The 19,622-nt window shown below is 32.6% G+C and overlaps 1 protein-coding gene across 5 annotated transcripts in view; it reads right to left on the bottom strand.

Annotated features, from left to right (window-relative positions):
* Positions 1-13,394: 13,394 nt before the first annotated feature.
* The window catches only part of LOC118181920 (transient receptor potential cation channel subfamily M member-like 2), a 248,503-nt gene continuing 242,275 nt past the window's right edge, over positions 13,395-19,622 (bottom strand). For 4 of the 5 annotated variants that reach the window (XM_085814764.1, XM_085814766.1, XM_085814763.1 and 1 more), the window contains 2 exons: positions 15,843-16,019; positions 13,395-15,717 (listed from right to left, as the gene is read on the bottom strand). In XM_085814764.1, the coding sequence (XP_085670890.1) occupies positions 15,607-15,717; positions 15,843-16,019 (288 nt within the window). In that variant the 3' untranslated portion in view covers positions 13,395-15,606. Of the gene's footprint in view, positions 15,718-15,842; positions 16,020-19,622 lie in introns of those variants that run through there. The other variant, XM_085814765.1, reaches the window with a different exon arrangement.

Below are 19,622 nucleotides of genomic sequence, written 5' to 3'. Positions count from 1 at the left end.
AATTCCATAAACTGGAAAACTCCTGTGCACTTGTAATAAAAGTGCAAAGTCTTCAGTAGTGAAGAAGTTGATCAGGGGTGGCGACTTATATCGGCCACAGATGAAGTCTTCGTTGGATAAGCTACAACAACTAAATTTTGGCATATCTTTTACACATTATCGTATATTTGACACAGTATCGTACGATAGTAAGATGGAAAGGATGATAAATATGAAACAAAATCTAGATTAAATAGTTGAAAATAATAAAATATATACAAGAACTACCATCTAACATTATACTTCTTGGCCGTTTATGCGGCTGTTAGATTAGATAGTCGTACTTCCCTATGTTTTTAATAACTTCGTGAGTGGAGGAATCACATTTTTCGTAGAATTTGAATGTAATCTTTAGTAATTCAGCATCTAATGGTAAAATCTTTAAAGAATTATGGATGACAGTCTTCCTAACGAACTACGGAGAGTTCGAGAGGAATCTGAGAGTTTTACTCTGAAAACTTTGAAGCCTTGCTCGGTTTGAACGTGCAGTAACTGCCCACGCCGGAGCGGCATATAGAATTATGGGTCGGATTGCCTGTAGATAGAGTGTTCTTTTAGCGTTGATATTTAACTTCGAATATTTGCACATCAGAGGGTATATGCTCATTAAGGCACGTTGTGCTTTGTCTCTGATATAATTAACATGAAATTTGAAAGTTAACTTCTGGTCGAGATAAACACCTAGATATTTTACTTGGTGGTCACGTGACACGATTTGTCCGTCCATTGTAATTTCTTCTAAGTCTTGAGGGATATTTCCTTTTTTAAAGTAAATCACTTTTGATTTTTTAGGGTTAATTTTAATTTTCCATCCTTTAAACCAGGGTGAAATGTAATTAATGCCATTCTGTAGTTTATTTCTTGCATGATATGGATTAAGTGAGTGACATATAAGTGCCGTGTCATCGGCATAGCATGCAGTGAGAATATTTTCAATATTAGGAAGATCATTAATATATAAATTATAGAGAAGCGGGGAAATTACCGACCCCTGTGGTAAACTCGCGTGAATTTTTCTTGTGGTAGAATAATTATCTTGAATAACTTGAAAAGTTCTGTTCTTTAAAAAATCAGCAATTAGATGGATGATGGCAGGTGGGAAATTATAGTTCATCAGCTTGATGATAAGACCGTGATGCCAAACTTTATCGAAGGCTTTCTCTACATCCATAAAAATAGCAGCAACTACTTCCTTTTTATTAAAATTTTCACCTATGAATTCTACGATTCGGGCGATCTGCTGAGTCGTTGAGAATCCCTGGCGAAATCCGAATTGATGGTCTTTGATGATGTTATTTTCATTAATAAAAGTGGTGAGTCGAGACTCGATAAGCCTTTCGAAAAGTTTGGCAATCGCAGGCAGAAGACTGATCGGTCTAAAGTTACTTGTGAGATTTCCAGCTTTGCCAGGGTTTTTAATGACAGTTAGAATGGCGTGTTTCCAATTTTTTGGGAATGTATTAAGTCTTAAACATGCGTTAAAAATATTTGTAATAAGAACGATGCCTTTCCTTGGGAGGTATTGCAGGGCCTTATTAGTGATATTGTCATATCCAGATGCTTTCTTTGGATTAAGTTTCTTTATAATTTTCTGTATTTCTTTGGGAGAAGTCGGGTTGTTTTGATTTTCAGGATCTTTGCAGAGGAAATCGGTCACGTGATTGATAATATTGATATCATTCGGGTGTGAGAAATTATTTATATTAAACTGTTGTTCATAGTTATCAGCGAAGAGGTTGACAATTTTCTTATGATCGTAAATTTTGGTATTATTATCATCTAGAATGGGTCCAATATTGGAGGGAGTGCTTCGGATAGCTTTAGCAACTTTCCACACAGAGTGGTCAGTGTGCGAAAGACTTTCAATGAAGTTATCCCAGCAATTGTTTCTGTACTCTTGGATAAGTTTTCTGAGGTTTCGATTGGCAGCATTAAATCTTCTTTTGTCTTGGGTGGAGTGGGAACGTTGATAAATTTTTCTTAGTCTATTTTTCTCTGTAATTTTCTGTCTAATATTGTGTGGGAGCGTATAATTAGCCTGTTTTGGAATAAATTTGGCGTGGTTGATGGCTTCGTTGATTTTACTGCTAAGATAGACTGTGGCATCAGGAATTTCGCTGTTATTAGTCATTTTAGTGGTAGCAGATATGTTTTCTTCAAGGTGATAAGCATAGTTTTCCCAATTAATGCGACACTTTATAGGCGGAAGACCATGCTTTAAGCCATATAAAGTGAAGCGTACTGGTAGGTGATCTGAAGAAAGTTCATTATCCACTTGGAGAAAAGGGATTTGAGGAACATTGAAGGTAATTAAGGTGTCTAATACATCAGAAGTATTTGAGATTTGATGAAGATGCGTAGGTTCATCTGGACCATAAATGTTGATATCAGGGTTGTTGATGATGTAATTATTAAGAATAATTCCGTCTGGATTATTTCGCCTGGAATTCCAGTTAGCGTGTTTACAATTTAGGTTCCCAGCAACAATAGTTGGATAACCTAAGTTGAGAATATAGTCAAGATCTTGAGTGTTGAGGCTATTGTTGGGTGGCTTATAAACAGCAATGATGAGATATTCTTTACAGTCACTGTTCAAAATACATGCACTTGCTTCAGAGCTCATAAGGGGAAGAGGAAAGATGGTACTGTTTAGGCATTTTTTCATGAGAATAGCTGTACCACCACCACGGTTATGAAGACGGTCAGATCTATAGATGTTGTAGTTGGGAATTTTAAATTTATCATTCGGTTTGAGGTGGGTTTCACTTAATAAAATTACATCCAGACTGTGCTGGTTGATGTAGTTTTGAATTTCAATTTTTTGATTTTTAATACCATTACTATTATAAAACATAAATTTGGCATAATTAATATGTTGCATGGTATTTGGATTAGCCGTATGGGCGTAATTATTCATGCTCGTTCTGGATGAATATCTTTAGTGTTGTCATTGCAGTCTTGAGCCTGGAGTCGGGATTAGAAGCCTGCTTGTATTGCTGGTAAATTTGGTAAATTTCAGTAATGAACCCGGTGAATTCTTCAAAGGATTGTTCTTCTGTGTCTGTGTTTACTGAGTTTCGTTTATTTTTGGAGGATTGATCTTCTTTATCGTTATTTACAGATTTCTTATTATTCTTGAAGGATTTCCTGTCGTTAACCGTCTTCGGGTTGCTCTTGGTAATTGCCGCATATGATTGGTTGTACAGAGCAGTGCCCAAATTACGTGATTGGCTGAGAGTAGCCGGAGTCTCTTGATCTTGCTTATTTTGGGAACTTTTTTGTATTTCTTCTTCATTAATTTTTTCAATAGCTGTATTTCCTGGTCTTTTGGGGCATTCCTTACTACAGGATGCATGTCCTCCTCCACAGAGGACACATTTCGCAGGAAATTCTTTACCTTTTTGAGGGCACTGGAAGGATTTGTGATTCTCGGCGCATCTGAGACACCGGGGCATATTTTTACATGCACCTTGAGTATGCCCGTACCGTTGGCAGTTGAAACACTGCGTCGGTCCGGGCCTGCTTTTGTACAAAACCACTTTTACTCTAATATCAGTAATGTGGCGTACATGATTAATTAATTTTCCAGCTTCAGTGCGTGGAGTGCCGTTTGTTTACAAGTGAAGACTTTCTGTTTTGCACCAAGGACATTACAACTTTCAGTCGATTGAAAATTATTATTATTTGATATTTTTGTACCTCTCGCTTGAAATGACTGCCCGATGAATTGGTGCACCGATTTTGTGTGTTTTATGCCCGTTGACCGATTTATTGATTTGTGAATTTTTGAAGAGTAATTATGTGTTTTTTTACATATTTTGATTTTTATATGGATTTTATAAAGGATTTATGTATTTTGGGGCATATTTAGAAACTTAAACGTTTTCTTATAAGTACTTATAGGTTTGAGAATACATTGATTTTAGAGATTATTGTTAACTGATTTTAAATAGCGTTGTCTTGTTTATTGTATTCGAGAGGAATTTTGTTAAATAATACTGTGTTTGAGAAATTTAATTGTTTGTTCATTTTTATGAAATCAGAGAGAATTTTGGTTTAAATTAGGATTCCATCAGTGCTCCTGGAATTTTGTAAAATAAGTGAGAGGAATTTTGGATGTATTTTATGTAAATTGTTGTGGTAAATAATTGTGTTCGTTTATACTAATTTTAGAGTAGGCAGATTCTTCTATTTTAACTGGTGAATTTGAATATTATTCTGGTATTTTATTGTTTTTATGCTGTTTTAAACTTTCAATCTTGGAACCCGGCCACTTAGTGTTTATTTAAAAGTAAAATGCCTAATACCGGAGAAAGAGTGGAGGATGAAATAAATACTCCTGAGGAGGAAAAAAGTGATAAAGTACTAATTGTAAATAGTTTACACAAAGTTGCAGACAAGATTAAAGCTCAACGTAAAATTGGTTGCACATTAACTGATAAACTAACGTATGGCTTGAATAAGATCTTGACATTTGCTAGTGGCTTTAATGATAAAAAGAGTTCTCAAGCAGTTTGTTCTGGTGCTTGTGGAAATACTAATGAGTTAACTGCTATTAAGGAAGAGATTACACGGATGAGAAGTGATTTGACTCTTAAATTACAGAAATTGCGCGGCGACGGCCCTCCCACTTATGCTAAAGTTGCAGCCAGGGGATTTGACGAAATTATGATTAAGCCTGTTGTTCCTGATGTAAATGCATATGATGAGATTTGTGAAAAATTAAAGCCAGAAGAGTTTGGTATTAGCATCAAGAAATCCTCACTTGGAGAACGGGGAAAACTAAGGTTAAAATTAGGTGATAGAGAAGAGGTGAAGAAGTTCGAGGATGAAATCACTGGCGATGAGAGTATACAGAGAAACCTGGTCACTGTACTAAAACTTTTTATCAGACCTCGAGTGATTAATTATAATGTTGATGGCAATACTTTGAATGCAGAATTGGAGACTCTTTTAAAGAAAAACTGCTCATGTTCAGGGAATTGTGTTAAACCCGTATTTAATTTACCATCGAAAAATCAAGTATTTCGCACAGAGTTTTTATTGTAAGTGGATTATGTCAGAGAGAATACTTAGAGTCAAATTGTATTAGTCGTGGTTGGAAAAATTATGATTTGAAACTTTTTCTGAGACCTAGACAGTGTACCAGGTGTTATTTAGCCACTCTAAGAGGAATTGTCAAGTTGAGATTTGTTTTTCAAGATGCACTGGGGAACACTTAAGTAAAGATTGTAAGAGTAAAGAGTTGAGATGCATTAATTGCACGTATTCAAATGAGAATTTTAAAACTAATTTTGATATTGGCCATCACGCAATGGACAAAAATTGACTGTATAAGTTGGCCAGTTTTCAGTGGCTTTCGCGAAGTTCATCACTAGGTGGCGCTCGCATTCTGCTACAATTTTGCTATACGCTCACTATTTGTAACGTAGCTCGTTATTAACAAAAAGTGTATTTTATGTCTAGCTGCTATATATTTAAGGGTTATACTTAAAAAGCTTGGTTTTTTTGCCTAACTTTATATGCATATAGGTTTAAAATTGTGTATATACCTCATTGAACTCAGTTCTGAAATTCTTCATTCTGCTTATTTAATTCTGAAATCTTTGTGCATCTAATGCTGTTACTTTCAAAACTTTGTGTGGAACTTTCTTCTGATTAATCTGGAATGGGAATGCTACACATGGATTTATGTCATGTAGGTAATGTATCAAGATGGCACTCATGTGTATGTGTGCTTAATAGTGATAATATTGTTTTGTGAAATTCAGTAATTTAATTTCATGTATACATTATGCTTGATAATGAACTATATCAGTATCTCACGCTGCCAGCCATAAAAGTTTGTACACATGTCATTCTGATAAATGTTGTATGTGTGTAAAAATGTCTACCTGCTGTATATTTAAGTGATGCATTTAATAAGCTTGTTTTTTTTTGCCTAACTTTAAATGCATATATATCTAAAATTGTGCATATACCTCATTCTACTTAGCATTGTGGGCATGTGTGATGGATATATTATTTATATTCAGCCATTGCAAGTTTTCAAATTTTATCCTTGATATACAGAACTGAACGTTTTCTTAAGTATATATTGTGATTACGAGAGTTATTATTTTTTGTGTGCTGTTAAAATATATTTTATGATGTCTGTGTCTCTTTTATTTAGAACAAACAGATTGATTTGATCAATAGCTTTATCAAGAATTTCATTATTTTCATTTGAAAAATTGAAGTTTCTCTAAAACTGAAAATGTAAATTGCTGCAATGCACTTAATTCAATTGCTAGTTTCTTAATTTTAACATCAATGAAATTTAGAATACAAATGAAAGTGAAGAGAAACACACCTGTGTAATATTAAAATTAATCAAAAAAGCAACTTTGGGTTTGAGTTTCATTCAAAATCTATGCCACAGTAAGACTTTTTTTTTTTTTTTTTGCCTAATAATTTTAGAATGTCTTTGAATATCTGCAATGCAAATACTGCACAGAGATCAAAATCTGCATTATTTAAACTTTTATTGTTTAAGATTTCCTAAAAACAGTTATTTAATAATTAAAAAAAATTCTTCAGTATGTAAAATTTAATCTCTTTAAGTAATATTTTTACTTAATCTCTTTAAGTAATATTTTTACTCCAATGCCATGGAAACAGATATACTAATTTTAGATCACGGTGTATTAATATGTTAATTACATCTTTGATAGGGGATACTAAATTTTTTTTTGGCCCAGTACAGCCGATAGAAATATTTTGGAAATTTTTCACTGAAATAGTACATGATCTGAAGCTATCTGTTAGCTTCTTACTATATAAATAATTAAAAAATAAGGTGTATACTCTGAATTACCTTTAAATTAGAATAAATAGTTGTAATGCGCACAATTCAGAATAATGCATGTCTAGATGAAAGCAGGAATTAAAATAATCGAGATCAAATAGCTGGTGTTTATGTGTAAAAAAAAAAAAAAAAAAAAAAAAAAAGAAAAAGGTGAGATAGCTTAAAATTCCATGCTTTCCTTCTAATTAAAATATTTCTACTAATAAGAAATCAACAATTTATGACTACTATGCATTATTAGTTTTTAAACTTTGCATATAACAAGACAGAATTCATTTTTGATACTTTTCCGATTTTTGTAAACATCGCAAAGTGTAGCAGAATCGTAGCGCCATCTTGCGGAATATCACGTAGGCAACCGAAAACACAAAAGAATATTTTCACACTGGCAGGCCTTGAGTATAAGCTGGCCTTGGTTTCGCTGACAGTCCAGCGAGCAGTAACTAAAATTAAGTGAACCGCGCAATCGCGCAGTATAGTACAGGAAATCTCCCCATGTGCCCTGCGCCCGACAGGTAAGGAACATTCAACCAAATTCTATCTTCAAATCGGCGAGGCAGCTAATGCTTGTTCCCATGTGAATGGGACACGTTGCAAGAACCGGTTTTCGCTACCGGTCGAATCTGCTCTTGTGAACGGCGCTATAATGAAGGAAATCCTCTTGTTTTTTTAATTATATAGGAAGGATATGTCCCATGATTTTGTTACAAAAATAGGAAGTAAGGAATGGAGACGATGTTTGCAGTTATGTATTTGAGAAATTGAATGAACTGAATGAGACATTGCTTGGAAAGAAGTTGTTCGCACATAAAATATGAAAGCAAGTAAAATAATTCAGAGCAAAACTAAGTTTAATTGCAAGGCAAGCAGGTAAAAGCCAATTTTGTTACTCCCATTTATTAGGAAAACAGAAAGTGCCTGACAATATTTCTGCTAAATTGTCATCTGCAGAGTTAGGAGGACGAGGTAACAAGATTTCAGGACTTTTAAGAAAATTGAGTCTGAATTCAGTTTACTTTCCTTGTCCTATCACTGCTGATATTTATACAGCACCTGCAGAGCTGCAGCTTGAAGTTATTGACATGCAGTCAGAACACTCTGTGAAAGAAATGTTTAATGCTGTGACATTACTTGCAAATCTTTGTCTGCTGAAAAATTTCCATGTATGAAGAAATTTGCTGAAAAAATATTCTCTAAATTTGGGTCTACATATATTTCTGAGCAAATTTTTCTTGCTTGAAGATCAACGAGAATAAATATAAATGCTATTTGATAGACATTAACTTTCAGACTGTGATGAGAATCTCAACAAGCAATTTCATTCGTGACTTGAAAAAAAAAAAAAAAAAATTGTAGAGAAGTGTGATAGGGCACATTTCTCATTAAACTGATTCTAAAATTAAATGTGCTTTTAGCTACAGATGATATGAAATTAATACGATAAATACAGTACCCGATATTGAAAATACACGAAGAAGGAGTGATTCGAAAATTATGCAACTTTCAGGGTGAACGCACGCCACCGAGTTATGCGAAAGATGTTAAATGCGCAGCTCTTCAGCGCACGCTGAAGAAGGTATAAGGAAAGGAACCTGCATCATGTTTAATTTTCATGTTATTATTTCTGCTAGGGAAATCATCGTAGAAAAGTTGTTTCTGTTTCAGAGGACGCGTGTAATATCAGAGAATGCCAGGCCGTCGTCAACGGAGGCAGTTCCAGCAGAGAGACGACTTTACGAGGAGCATGGTCAGCGGACTGAGAAGGGCAGGCTGGTCCATACGGCAAATCGCAACTGACACACACCTGGACGCGTCCACAGTACATCGGCTGTGGTGACGATGGTTGGAACAAGGAAATGTGGCAAATTCTAGGAGTGCAGGTGCATCCAGAGTGACGTCAGCACGCGTGGATCGACGCATCTGCTGGCAAGCGGTGGCGCACTCACAAGCCACTTCTACCTCCATTCTGTAGTATGTTCAAGACATCTTTTTGGAATGTTCCCATATCGACCAAAACCATTTGCAGTGGATTGATGGTTAGTGACCTGAACTCGTGGCGTCCGTTATAAAGATTGCTATTGACCCCCATCACACACGCCATTGTCTGCAACGGTGCCGGCCTCGAGCGATGATGAGGACGGAATGGCACAGGGTCGTGTTTCTCAGATGAGTCATGCTTCTATTTCTCCAATTATAGTCGCCGCGTACGAGAGTAGCGCCGATGGGGAGACAGGTTCAATCCGGCAGGAATTGTGGAATGCCCCACCTCGCGACATCGTGGTTTGGGGCGCAATTGCGTACGATTCCAGGTAACCTCTAGTTCGTATTTAGAGCACTATGACGGCCCAACGATACGTGGATGATGTTCTGCGGCTGGTGACACTTCCCTACATTCAGGGAGTGCCTGATGTCCTTCAGCTGCATAACGCCCGACCACACATTGGTCGCATCAGCCAACGTGCTCTGCAGGGTGTACAGATGCTTCCCTGGACACCGTTCTCTCACCGACCGAACACATTTGAGATGTGACTCTATAGGACTGTATCTTACAATTCAAATACAAGATAACCAAATATGTTCTTGCAGTTTTTTGATTGTCAGACATAGACTTACAGCTCATGGTATTCAGTGTTAGATCTCTTAGAAATTTTCATCAGCATTTAGCATCCTTTGTCAATGTTCCAGCAACTATGCAATGCTCTGCCAATAACACTTGGGGATCTTAGATTCAAAGAAGTTCATAAGTACGTGCTGCAAGCCTATCTTGTTATTGAAGGATTTTCCACGGAGGTGGATGTCCAAGGAATGGAATAAGTATTAATTTGTGGGTGCTAGGTCTGGTGAATGTATCTCCTAGCCAAGTCTCTAAATAGTCTGCCTTGTTGTCTTTGACCCCTGTAATCTTACATTGTTGAATAGGCATAGCACAACCTTGTGATTAATTAACACTGGCTCCTGCTGCAAGAACAGGTCCTCAGTGATAGTGTGGCCTGGCTTAGTTCGTAATGCATCACTTGGAGACTAGTCCACCAAATACAGCGATCATGTGTATTAGATGGTGTAAGACACAAAGTCATGTGGTGTCAACTAATGTCTGGTACTCTTATATGGGACATTCTTTTCATCATTTGACCAAAGTGAGCTGTGATGCTGCGACAGCAAGACAAAGTTAATTTCTAAAATTAGAAGAGCCGGAGCCTTATGGAAGACCATCAGCAAAGAGGAACAAGAATAAATAAATAAATAAAACGACTATTAAACTCATTAATAATTTTAAAATTAAATAGTTAATTATTATCAAATTAATTAATGCTTATAAATTGTTATTTAATCAATAATTATTGTATAGTTAATTTATTAAAATTTAATTGATAATTATTAGATAATCAATTTTTATTTATTGAAATAAAAGATTGAAGTAATTAAAATTAAATGAAATATAAAGAGAGAAATTGAAATTTAATAAGCGATTTTTGATATAATTTTATTGTTAAAATAAAATTTCTACTGAAATTATTATTCAATTACATAAAAGAAGCACCCGAGCCTTCTTATTTAGGGCTCCGGTGCGTTCCGGCTAGAATTATGATTTATTTGAAAAACTAAGAAGCACTGGCACAATTTAAGCTCTGACCATAAGGGGGGGGGAAGTTATTTTATTATCACAAAAATTAAATATACTTAAAGTATAGCTGATAAAATGAAAATAGCTGATAGATGAAAATTCCAGTGCGAAATAGAAGGGGGTATGAGTGGGTGGAAACAAAAAATGAGGGGAATCTTGGTGAGAGAGAACGTTTTCTTTGACCGCGGCTCTCTGATGATATAATTATAGCCATCAAGCAGATGTGTATCAGAGTAAAATGAGTCCTGAATCTGACTGCTAAAGATGAATATAAAGTTACTAGTTAGGCTCCCCACCCCAATACTGTGGGAAGACGATGTATAGGACGTGCTTGAGCAGTTTATCTCAATATTTCACTCTTATTGTACTCGCTGTCACTTAACGCACATTTAAGAACACAAATTTTCCTTCCTGCGAGGATAACTAACTGTAAGCATCGATAACAATACATTAGATACGATGGCATGGAGAGAAATTTAAGTGTTCCTAAACAAACTCCCCCAAATTTATTGCCCTTCTTAAAGGGAAAGGTTTCCGCATGTAAGTGGTGAGTGAGGGGACTTTATTTGAATGTCTCATGTTTTCATGAGTTCATATTTCTAGGGAAATAGAGTATTGCAAAGTCTGCTTATTGTTAAACTAAAACGTTAGGAATTCTAATTTTTTCCCTTTAAATTGTGGTTCAGTTTTATAAAAAGAAGTACCAGATCACATCTTCTTTAGGGCTCCGGTGCACTCTGGCTAGAATTGTAATTTATCTTAAAAATTGAGAAGTACCGGAGCCAGGCTCCGGCGCAATTTAAGCACTCCTTTAATGTAAAGCTTATATTTTAAGCTTCCAAAAATTACATTTGTTTTGTCTCTCTGGTGATTAGAAGTAGAGTTATGGCTGTTTTTGTTCTACACCATGAACCGGAAATTGGAGTTTAAAAGGCCGGAAGTTGATGTTTAAGGGACACAGACTGCTATAAACAAGAATATTTCATTTCAATACTGTTGGCGATATTCAAAAGATGATTTTGAAATATATGTATTATTATTATGTGCTTGGAAGTAAGATTACTTTCGAAATTTCGGTATTATATTTGGCAATATTTCTGTTTGTGTTTACATTCTGTTTTGATTATACTCTCATTTAGCATGCTTGCTGTTATTCAGTATTATTTCTTATCTCATTCTGCTTTGTTATTTTAACATTGTGATAAAAATATTTTCACTTTATTATTGTAAACGTCTTAATTGGTCGGCGTGGAACTTTTCGTTCTAAAACACGGCGATTTGCTGGAAACAGATATACTGTGAAAGCTTCTACCAGTGAATCGAAACTAGAAAACAATAAAACATTTTCTGAAAATTATAATGAAGCTAATAATGCTGCTGGTAATAGAATATTTGATGATGAAATTCTAAAATCTATATTTTCTGCATTATCCTGTCCAGTGTGTTTTGAAATTCAAAACAATAATGAGAGTTTTAATAACGTATCATATGAAAACAAGTGTTTGTTGAGTTGACATCATTGTGTCTTGGTTCCTATATAGGAGTAATACAGATTTAATAACGGATTTTTGGGCATATTAAAAATATTGGGAAACTTAATATGAAACATGGACAATATACTGTCACGGGATATAACTGTACTGATAAAACTCGAATTGTCGATTCAAAACAGTATTCTTTACATTCCATAAAAATCACAAGAAAAAAATTAAGAGCTTCTTTAAAGAAAAAAAATCTTCTAAAATAGAGTCGACAGAAGGCGCAATATACAAAACAGGGCACTTTTAGCAATGTAATATATCAATTTCTAATACATTTTCTAAAGATAAAACTTTAAATTTGTTTTTTGTAAAACTTGTTTTTGTCAACATTTCTAATACGAAAAACACCATAACTTATAATATTACTATAGCAATTTTATGATACTTCCCACAAATATTCTATAGAATATTGGGAATTAAATGGACTAAATTTTTAGGTTTATATACATATTTAAGATTTTTGCAGACAATTTTGTAAATGAAGAGAGAAAAATTTCTCGAAAAATAGTATATGTACTCAAACAGGTATATTTAATAGACATTTTGCTTTATGACTTAGATTTTAGGCCATTTTATTCCTTATGCTTTAATAAATATAAGTGAAAAAAATAAAAGTAAAATATTGATAAATAATTTACTAATCTCGTGATACTGAAATTTAAATACATTTTTGATCCAAAATGTGAGAAAAAGTAAAAATTACATTTTAATAATGCGTTTATAAACTGTTTCTATCATTTTAAGTAACATTATGCTAATTAACACCAAAAATTAATTTATTTGTACACTTTTTCAAAATTAGGGTATTGAACGCAGTCAGATAAACAACACTACAGTACAACAATATGCTTCCATAGTGCAACCACATTGTCAATCATAGCATTTGTTGCAACATTAATTTGGTGAGTATATTTGCTCTCTTTTTCCTTTAATTTTAATGACTAGTGTAGATTTTCATTAAAAACTCATAGGCTTCAAGTAAGGTACGGCTTCTGGTTGTTCAAGTTTACCTAAAATCTAACTCTTTATGTGAATATAGAAAGCAAATGTGGAAAGAAGATACATAGACGAAAAAATTGTGACACATATATATATACAGAATCATTGCAAAAACAGCAAAAAGATGTTGTGAGGAACTTAATTTGCACATATTAACTGAAAACTCATAATGAAATATTTGGACTGAAAGCATTACCTTCCTTACCTATGTATACAGGTTGGCGAGATGTAAAGTTTAAACGTCTCATAAAGAATAGCTCATATTCACATGAGAGAATCATAAATCTTGAAATAAAGTAATAAATTATTGTCTATTGTGATAAAAATAAAAAAGCAACAGTAATAACAAACAAAGAAATATATTTTATTTGGAAAAATAGCTTCAGTAACAATGTATCATGTACAATGCATTTTCAGAGGCAAAATGGCATAGGTGGAATTCCACTGGTCTAAGATTGCTAACAGCTGTCGGCAACCCACAAGATCAGAAACTTTAATGGATGCACATAGGATTTGTACATTTGGTTTAGCTCCGCATTATTTAGCCACTGTAATTCATTTTCTGTTATTATAAAACATCCATTTTTCATGAATAATATAAAAATGATACATAAAGATAACACTAAACTCTAATTTCTGGAAAGCAGCACAATATTCCTAAATGTGTGCCTGCCTGCTATTCAGCAAGTCTATGTGGAACCCAGTTATGTAGTTTTTAATCTTCCCCCTAGCTGTCAGCAAACTGTAGCTGGGGACAAGTTTAGCACTAAGTTCGCATACCATACATGTTCATTTTTGCTTGAACTATACAAACAGAAAAACAATTTCTGCAGAACTTTGAAAACTATCTGCAGTTAGTTTTATTGAAGTAATATTTAATGTTCTGATAACACTGGCAACTGGTCTGGACACATTATGGACACCAAATTTGAACCCCTATAAAATTACTTGTCTCATATTATACTGCTTTATTATAACACAAACTGAATTGATTTGACTGAAATATCTTAACCAACATGTGGACTGAATCTATTATTTTGCAGACATTTGGCAGTCCCTAGTGAGATGAATGTTTTAAAATAATTTTTGCCCAATAATTAAGAAATTAACCAATGATATTAATGACAGTTTTTTCTAATTAAAATACATTTTATTTAAATTAGAATATTTTCCCTATTGCTATATAATTACAGAGGTAAAAAACCTAAAATTCTCCAGTAGTGCTTTTTGAGAGCAAATACATAAGCTCTAACAGTATTTAACTCTATTTCTAACAGTTTCTGATTTATTGCCTGACTCAAAAGGTTACCATTTTCTTGCATTAGCCTTGGATATAATAATTAATCATAGCACTGAAAACATATATATTAATTACATGTGTAGTGGGAGGTAAAATCAGCTGCCTTATGAAGTTCCTATGTATCAAAGGCAGTTTAAATTTATCAAAATGTATGGAATGGGCAAAGGGGAACCGTTTACACAAAACATATTTATTTACTAAAATAAGAGCACAGTTACTTTAAAATTAACATAGCAATCATGATTTTAGCAGATTTAGGATTTTAGGTACTGTAAAAAATTATGTAATGTATACAAAATAAATAAAAATTTTATAAATATATTTTAACACTTAAAAATATTACATAAAAATTAATATGAAGTAGAGATAAAACTTATTATACATTTTATGAAAATATTATTTAATATAATTAAAGCATTTAGAGTCTATTTGTCTCCTAGTTTCATTTTAGTACTCAAAAAGGAAAACTTTTTTGAACTTTTATTGTAACAATGCATATCCCAATTAGCTCACAATGACAACAGCACTGCAATTAAAAATATATTTAATCATACATTAAAATAAAAACAGATAAGAAGCACATATAAATACAAGCACAAGCATATGTAAATTAGCATTTTTGATTCTATAAATGGTTATCACAAAGAAAAATTTCTTTCCCTTACATTTTATAAATAATATGGACATTTTTACATATTTACAAATGAATAATAGAATCACAGCTCATCAGTAATAATTTATAACACCAAAAAAGTTTCATTTTATTATAACTTATTTACAGCATTGCTACGCTACATTTATTGGATGCAGCTGCAAGAGTCATTAAAATTATACATCTAGCAAAAATAGCACTTATTGGCTATTTTATTTTACAATATAAAATAGATTACAAATATTTCACTTTCATACAATGACTTAAACATGAAAGATATATACATAAATAAATCTCAGTAACATTATTATGATGATTATGTTCATGAAGCGAATATTTCTAAAAACAGCTTTTTACCTTTTAAAGATGAACATGACACACATGCAATGTAATTTACAAAAAAAAAATTTAAAACAAAGATTCATTCAGGAAAATCTATAACAACTTCACAGTAGAATAGAATTAAAGGTAATGTAAATCCTCTTAATCATAATTTGGTTAATATACTTCCCTTCCTAAAATTTGCATAAACAATTCTTAAACACTAAGTAAAAACAACTTAAGATAGCAAAAATACAATATCAATAGAGATACAGTTTTCATTCAAAAAATAATTGGTTGAAGTTTCTGAGTAATTTCTTGAAGCAGCATTGCTTGTCCTGAAGGCAATTTTATAAACACATCCTCTGTTATAAGTCTCCAAGTAAGTACAGCCTAACAAGAAACATTTAAAAAAATGATAAATTTAAATTATTTAAATCTAGTTTACAGGTAACATAAAAATTGCTTTATGCCATCACATTAAAAATTTTGAAAAATTAAGATTAAAGAAATTATACCTGAAAACATTGGACTAATGTTTCATTTCCTGAGTAGTGTATATGCCATAATTCTACTTCTCTCCATGCTTGATCAGTATTCCAAAGATCATCCATATAACCTCTTTTAATCATTTCACATTTGACTTCAGCAGGGGTTTCCTCTTCCTGAAGAACTTCACAACAATTTCTAAAAAACTTAAGTAAAATACTGTTACAGCATTTTAAGATTATAAAATTGCATTACACATATCATTTCAGAACTCCTTTTGGACAGAAATTGATTTAGAAATCAAGTCCAGAATCGCATATTTTTCAAGTTTCTCTCACAGAATTTTACAAGGGGGGGGGACAGTCTTTTTGGCTAATTTTCAAATCAATAATTATAATTTGCTTATGTAGTGAATAAAGATTTATAAGAATTTAGAAGCATACAAATTGTGAACATTCATGAATACCTACATATTTCAATAAAAGGGTATACTGCTTAATTCTGGATTTAAGGGATTGGGTAAGCTTGAAAAATACACAAATTCAGTAAAACAATTTAAATATGAAATAATTGAAATATATTTCTAAACCTGACTCCCTTCTCCAATAAAATAAAAATTTTACAATTATTAGGCCTTATTAAATATGCACAAGAACTTGCTCCACATCAATAAGTTTGCCCAATTTACTGCGAACACAGATACAGTTCGAAATCAGAGTTATTGAAAAGATGAGACTGCAGCTTGAAGAACAAAAATTTCTTCATAGCTTATTATTAATAGAATATACTTTTAATATATTCTGTAAAAGTATTTATGTGAAGACTAACTGCATTATCATAAAATATTATGTTAGAATAACTGATTAACTTTTCTCACACAGCCTTTTCGAATACATGCATAAATATATAAAAGGTCAAGTTTGTAAAAGAATATGGCAAAAGTGAATAGGCCTAGGCAATATAAATATAGCACATGATAATGGAATCTTTGCACAGATACAAAACTAAATAAAATTATGCAATGGTAATAAGACCTACTAATTACAGAAAGATTTCTGCATATTTTCAAATGACCCTAAAATAAAGGATTCCTTTTAAAACTCACAAATAAAAATAATAAGACCTATTTTCATTACAACTAAATAACATTTTGGAAGGGGGAAAATAAAATTTGTCATGCAGAAAGATTTGAAAAGAATACAATATGGATCAAATAGCATAATTTAAAAATTTCCAAAAACAAGACAGGGAGATATCAATACTGATATTCATAACTAGCAAATTTTTGATAAGATTTTATTTATTTGTTTATATTATTATTATCTGTTTAATTTTGGACTCTCAATTTCAATTAGAAACATACTTTAACTATAATTGTAAAGTTACCTGGCCAGGAACAATATTTTAGTCAATCCAAATATGTTAAACAGGATTAAGTTCAGGACTCTAATTACTTTCTTTAATAAACCTCACTTTAACAAATGGCTCACACTTTGTTCAAATTCCATGCGACCAACTCATGCGCCAGGAACATAAACAGCATTCAGTTCCCTTCTTCGCTTAGATACTGTATGTCTTATAGTAATGTAACATAAAGTTGGAAGCACATACCAAATGCCTTCATAGTCAGAGATGTCCAATCAATTGTAAGAAGTGGCCCAGCCAAAGCTTACAATAGATGGTACAACCACATTGTTATACTTAGTTCAAAACTTTACATTAAATGCAAACCATTCAGATAATAAAATTTTTATGAGTATTTATTACAAATAGTTTGTTATGTATTGAAAAAGAATGATAATTTTACTTATCTTCAGTGCTCTGAATTCTTATGGTAATTAAAATTTAAGATACTCCTTATGATCACTTACATGTTTATGTAACTAATTATGGGCTTGTGTGTGGTTACTTGATGATTTTTGTCTAAATGTTTTGTTGGTCATTTATAAAACGGTATAGAAGTATCTTTTTAATGATAAAAACTAATGAGTTATTCACAGCAGTTCATTTTGTTTTAACAAAAGTTTTAGAAGAATGGAATACAATTCTCTAACTCAAATGTGTACATAAATTTTTCCTGGCTATAATGTTTCTGCTTATTAAGATGCACTACCTATGATATCTAATTTGATGATACTAATTTATAAAATTTATTAAGAATTTGACATTTATGTATAATTTACTTTCATAAGTTTTATATCATTCGCAGGACAGAAATACTTTAATTTCAACCAATAGACAAATCTTTTGTTGACTCAGTTGCATATGCATGATGCTAACAATATGTATTCATGTGACTGAGACAAAATTTTAAAATTTCATGTAGTTCCAGTTGATATAGCTAATATACATTGGATGGTAATAGGCAAGACAGATTAAATAGCCAATAAAATGAACCAGCACTTAAGCATACTACAGTTTATCTGCTTGCTATTAAAATCTTGTACCCGATAAAACAGAACTGCAGTAAGTAATAAGTACATAAATGTATGTATGTATATATATATATATATATATATATATTAAAAAAACAATGTATATATATAAAAAACTTAAGTGCTACAAAAACTGAATATAATAGGCTTAATTTATTACCCAAGACATCCTAGACAAAATGTGATAACTTTGCAAGTGGGATTAAAAAAAGAAGCTTGTTGTCACTGAAATAATTTTGGTACACCATTTCCTTCAAGATAAATGCAATTTCGAAAGTCATGAAAAAGAAAGAACATCTGTGACGCAATCTTGGGCATCCAGTGAAAAGCAGAAGATACATAATTGCTGTTGAACACTCATACGTGTTAGAAGTAATGGATCTTTGGGGACACTAAATAGATCCAGGATAAAAGAAAGCAAATAGGCAAGAGAAAGCATCTGGGAATCACATACATGTCTATCAACAATTACGGCCAAATTGCAAAAACATAATCCAGAGGGGTGGAGCTGGTTAGATTATTGGATTATGGTAAATCTTACAAGGGCTACATAACTAAGTATAGGATTGCTTTTGTGGAGGACTTTGTAAGGAAAACTAACTTGTATTCATATTACAAATGGTTAAAAATATCAGCCAGCCTATTCACCTAGAATCAGGTTGAACCACTAGAATTCAGTAGTCTTAACTTCTTGGCCAATGAAAGATGAACATGTATCAAATATACTACTTTGCGCATATTATCTTTTGCACAGTAACAATGTCACATTAGTGAATGATGGAAGTCAGCTGTTGATGCCTTGAATTACAGACTATCTAATATAAAATTACACAGAGCCACTGAGAGCTAGTAACGAGCTCCTCACATATAACTAATTCCATATTGGCATCATAAAATAAATTGGCTCATAAAAAGAAATTTATTGGTTCCAATTTTGGTGATCTGCAGACAAAGAACATATCACTGAAAATAAATCCATGGGTGTCTATTTGTTAAGTTGGAGTGACATCAGTAGATTCCGAGTTTACATTTCTCCTGAATGAAACATCATACTGAAACCATTACAACTGCATTTTGTTTCTTTTAGTCCTCCAAATATGCATGAAAAACTGCCACACTCTTCCTGTGACACCTTATTTACCAATGTATGAATTATGCTGTCTCTTTTGATGTTCATCATATTTTAAAGTTGTTCACTAACTATACCTTTGCTTGCAATTAGTTTTCACTCTTAATAAGTCTCCCCAGTTAAGATCATAAACCCCTAATTCTTGAAAACTTTGGAGTTTTACGGTATACAGTAAAAAATGCAAATATACAGTAAACTAAACAAATACAATTTTCTGAAACTGACTTACGTTCTGTCAACTTATT

This window comes from Stegodyphus dumicola, chromosome 4, assembly GCF_044657685.1.
Source record: "Stegodyphus dumicola isolate Sdum_Otavi_A_Nest chromosome 4, ASM4465768v1".
In the NCBI taxonomy this organism is placed as follows: Eukaryota; Metazoa; Arthropoda; class Arachnida; order Araneae; family Eresidae; genus Stegodyphus; species Stegodyphus dumicola.
The sequence above is the reverse complement of the archived record's forward strand: the minus strand, read 5'-3'. Positions and strand labels throughout refer to the sequence as shown.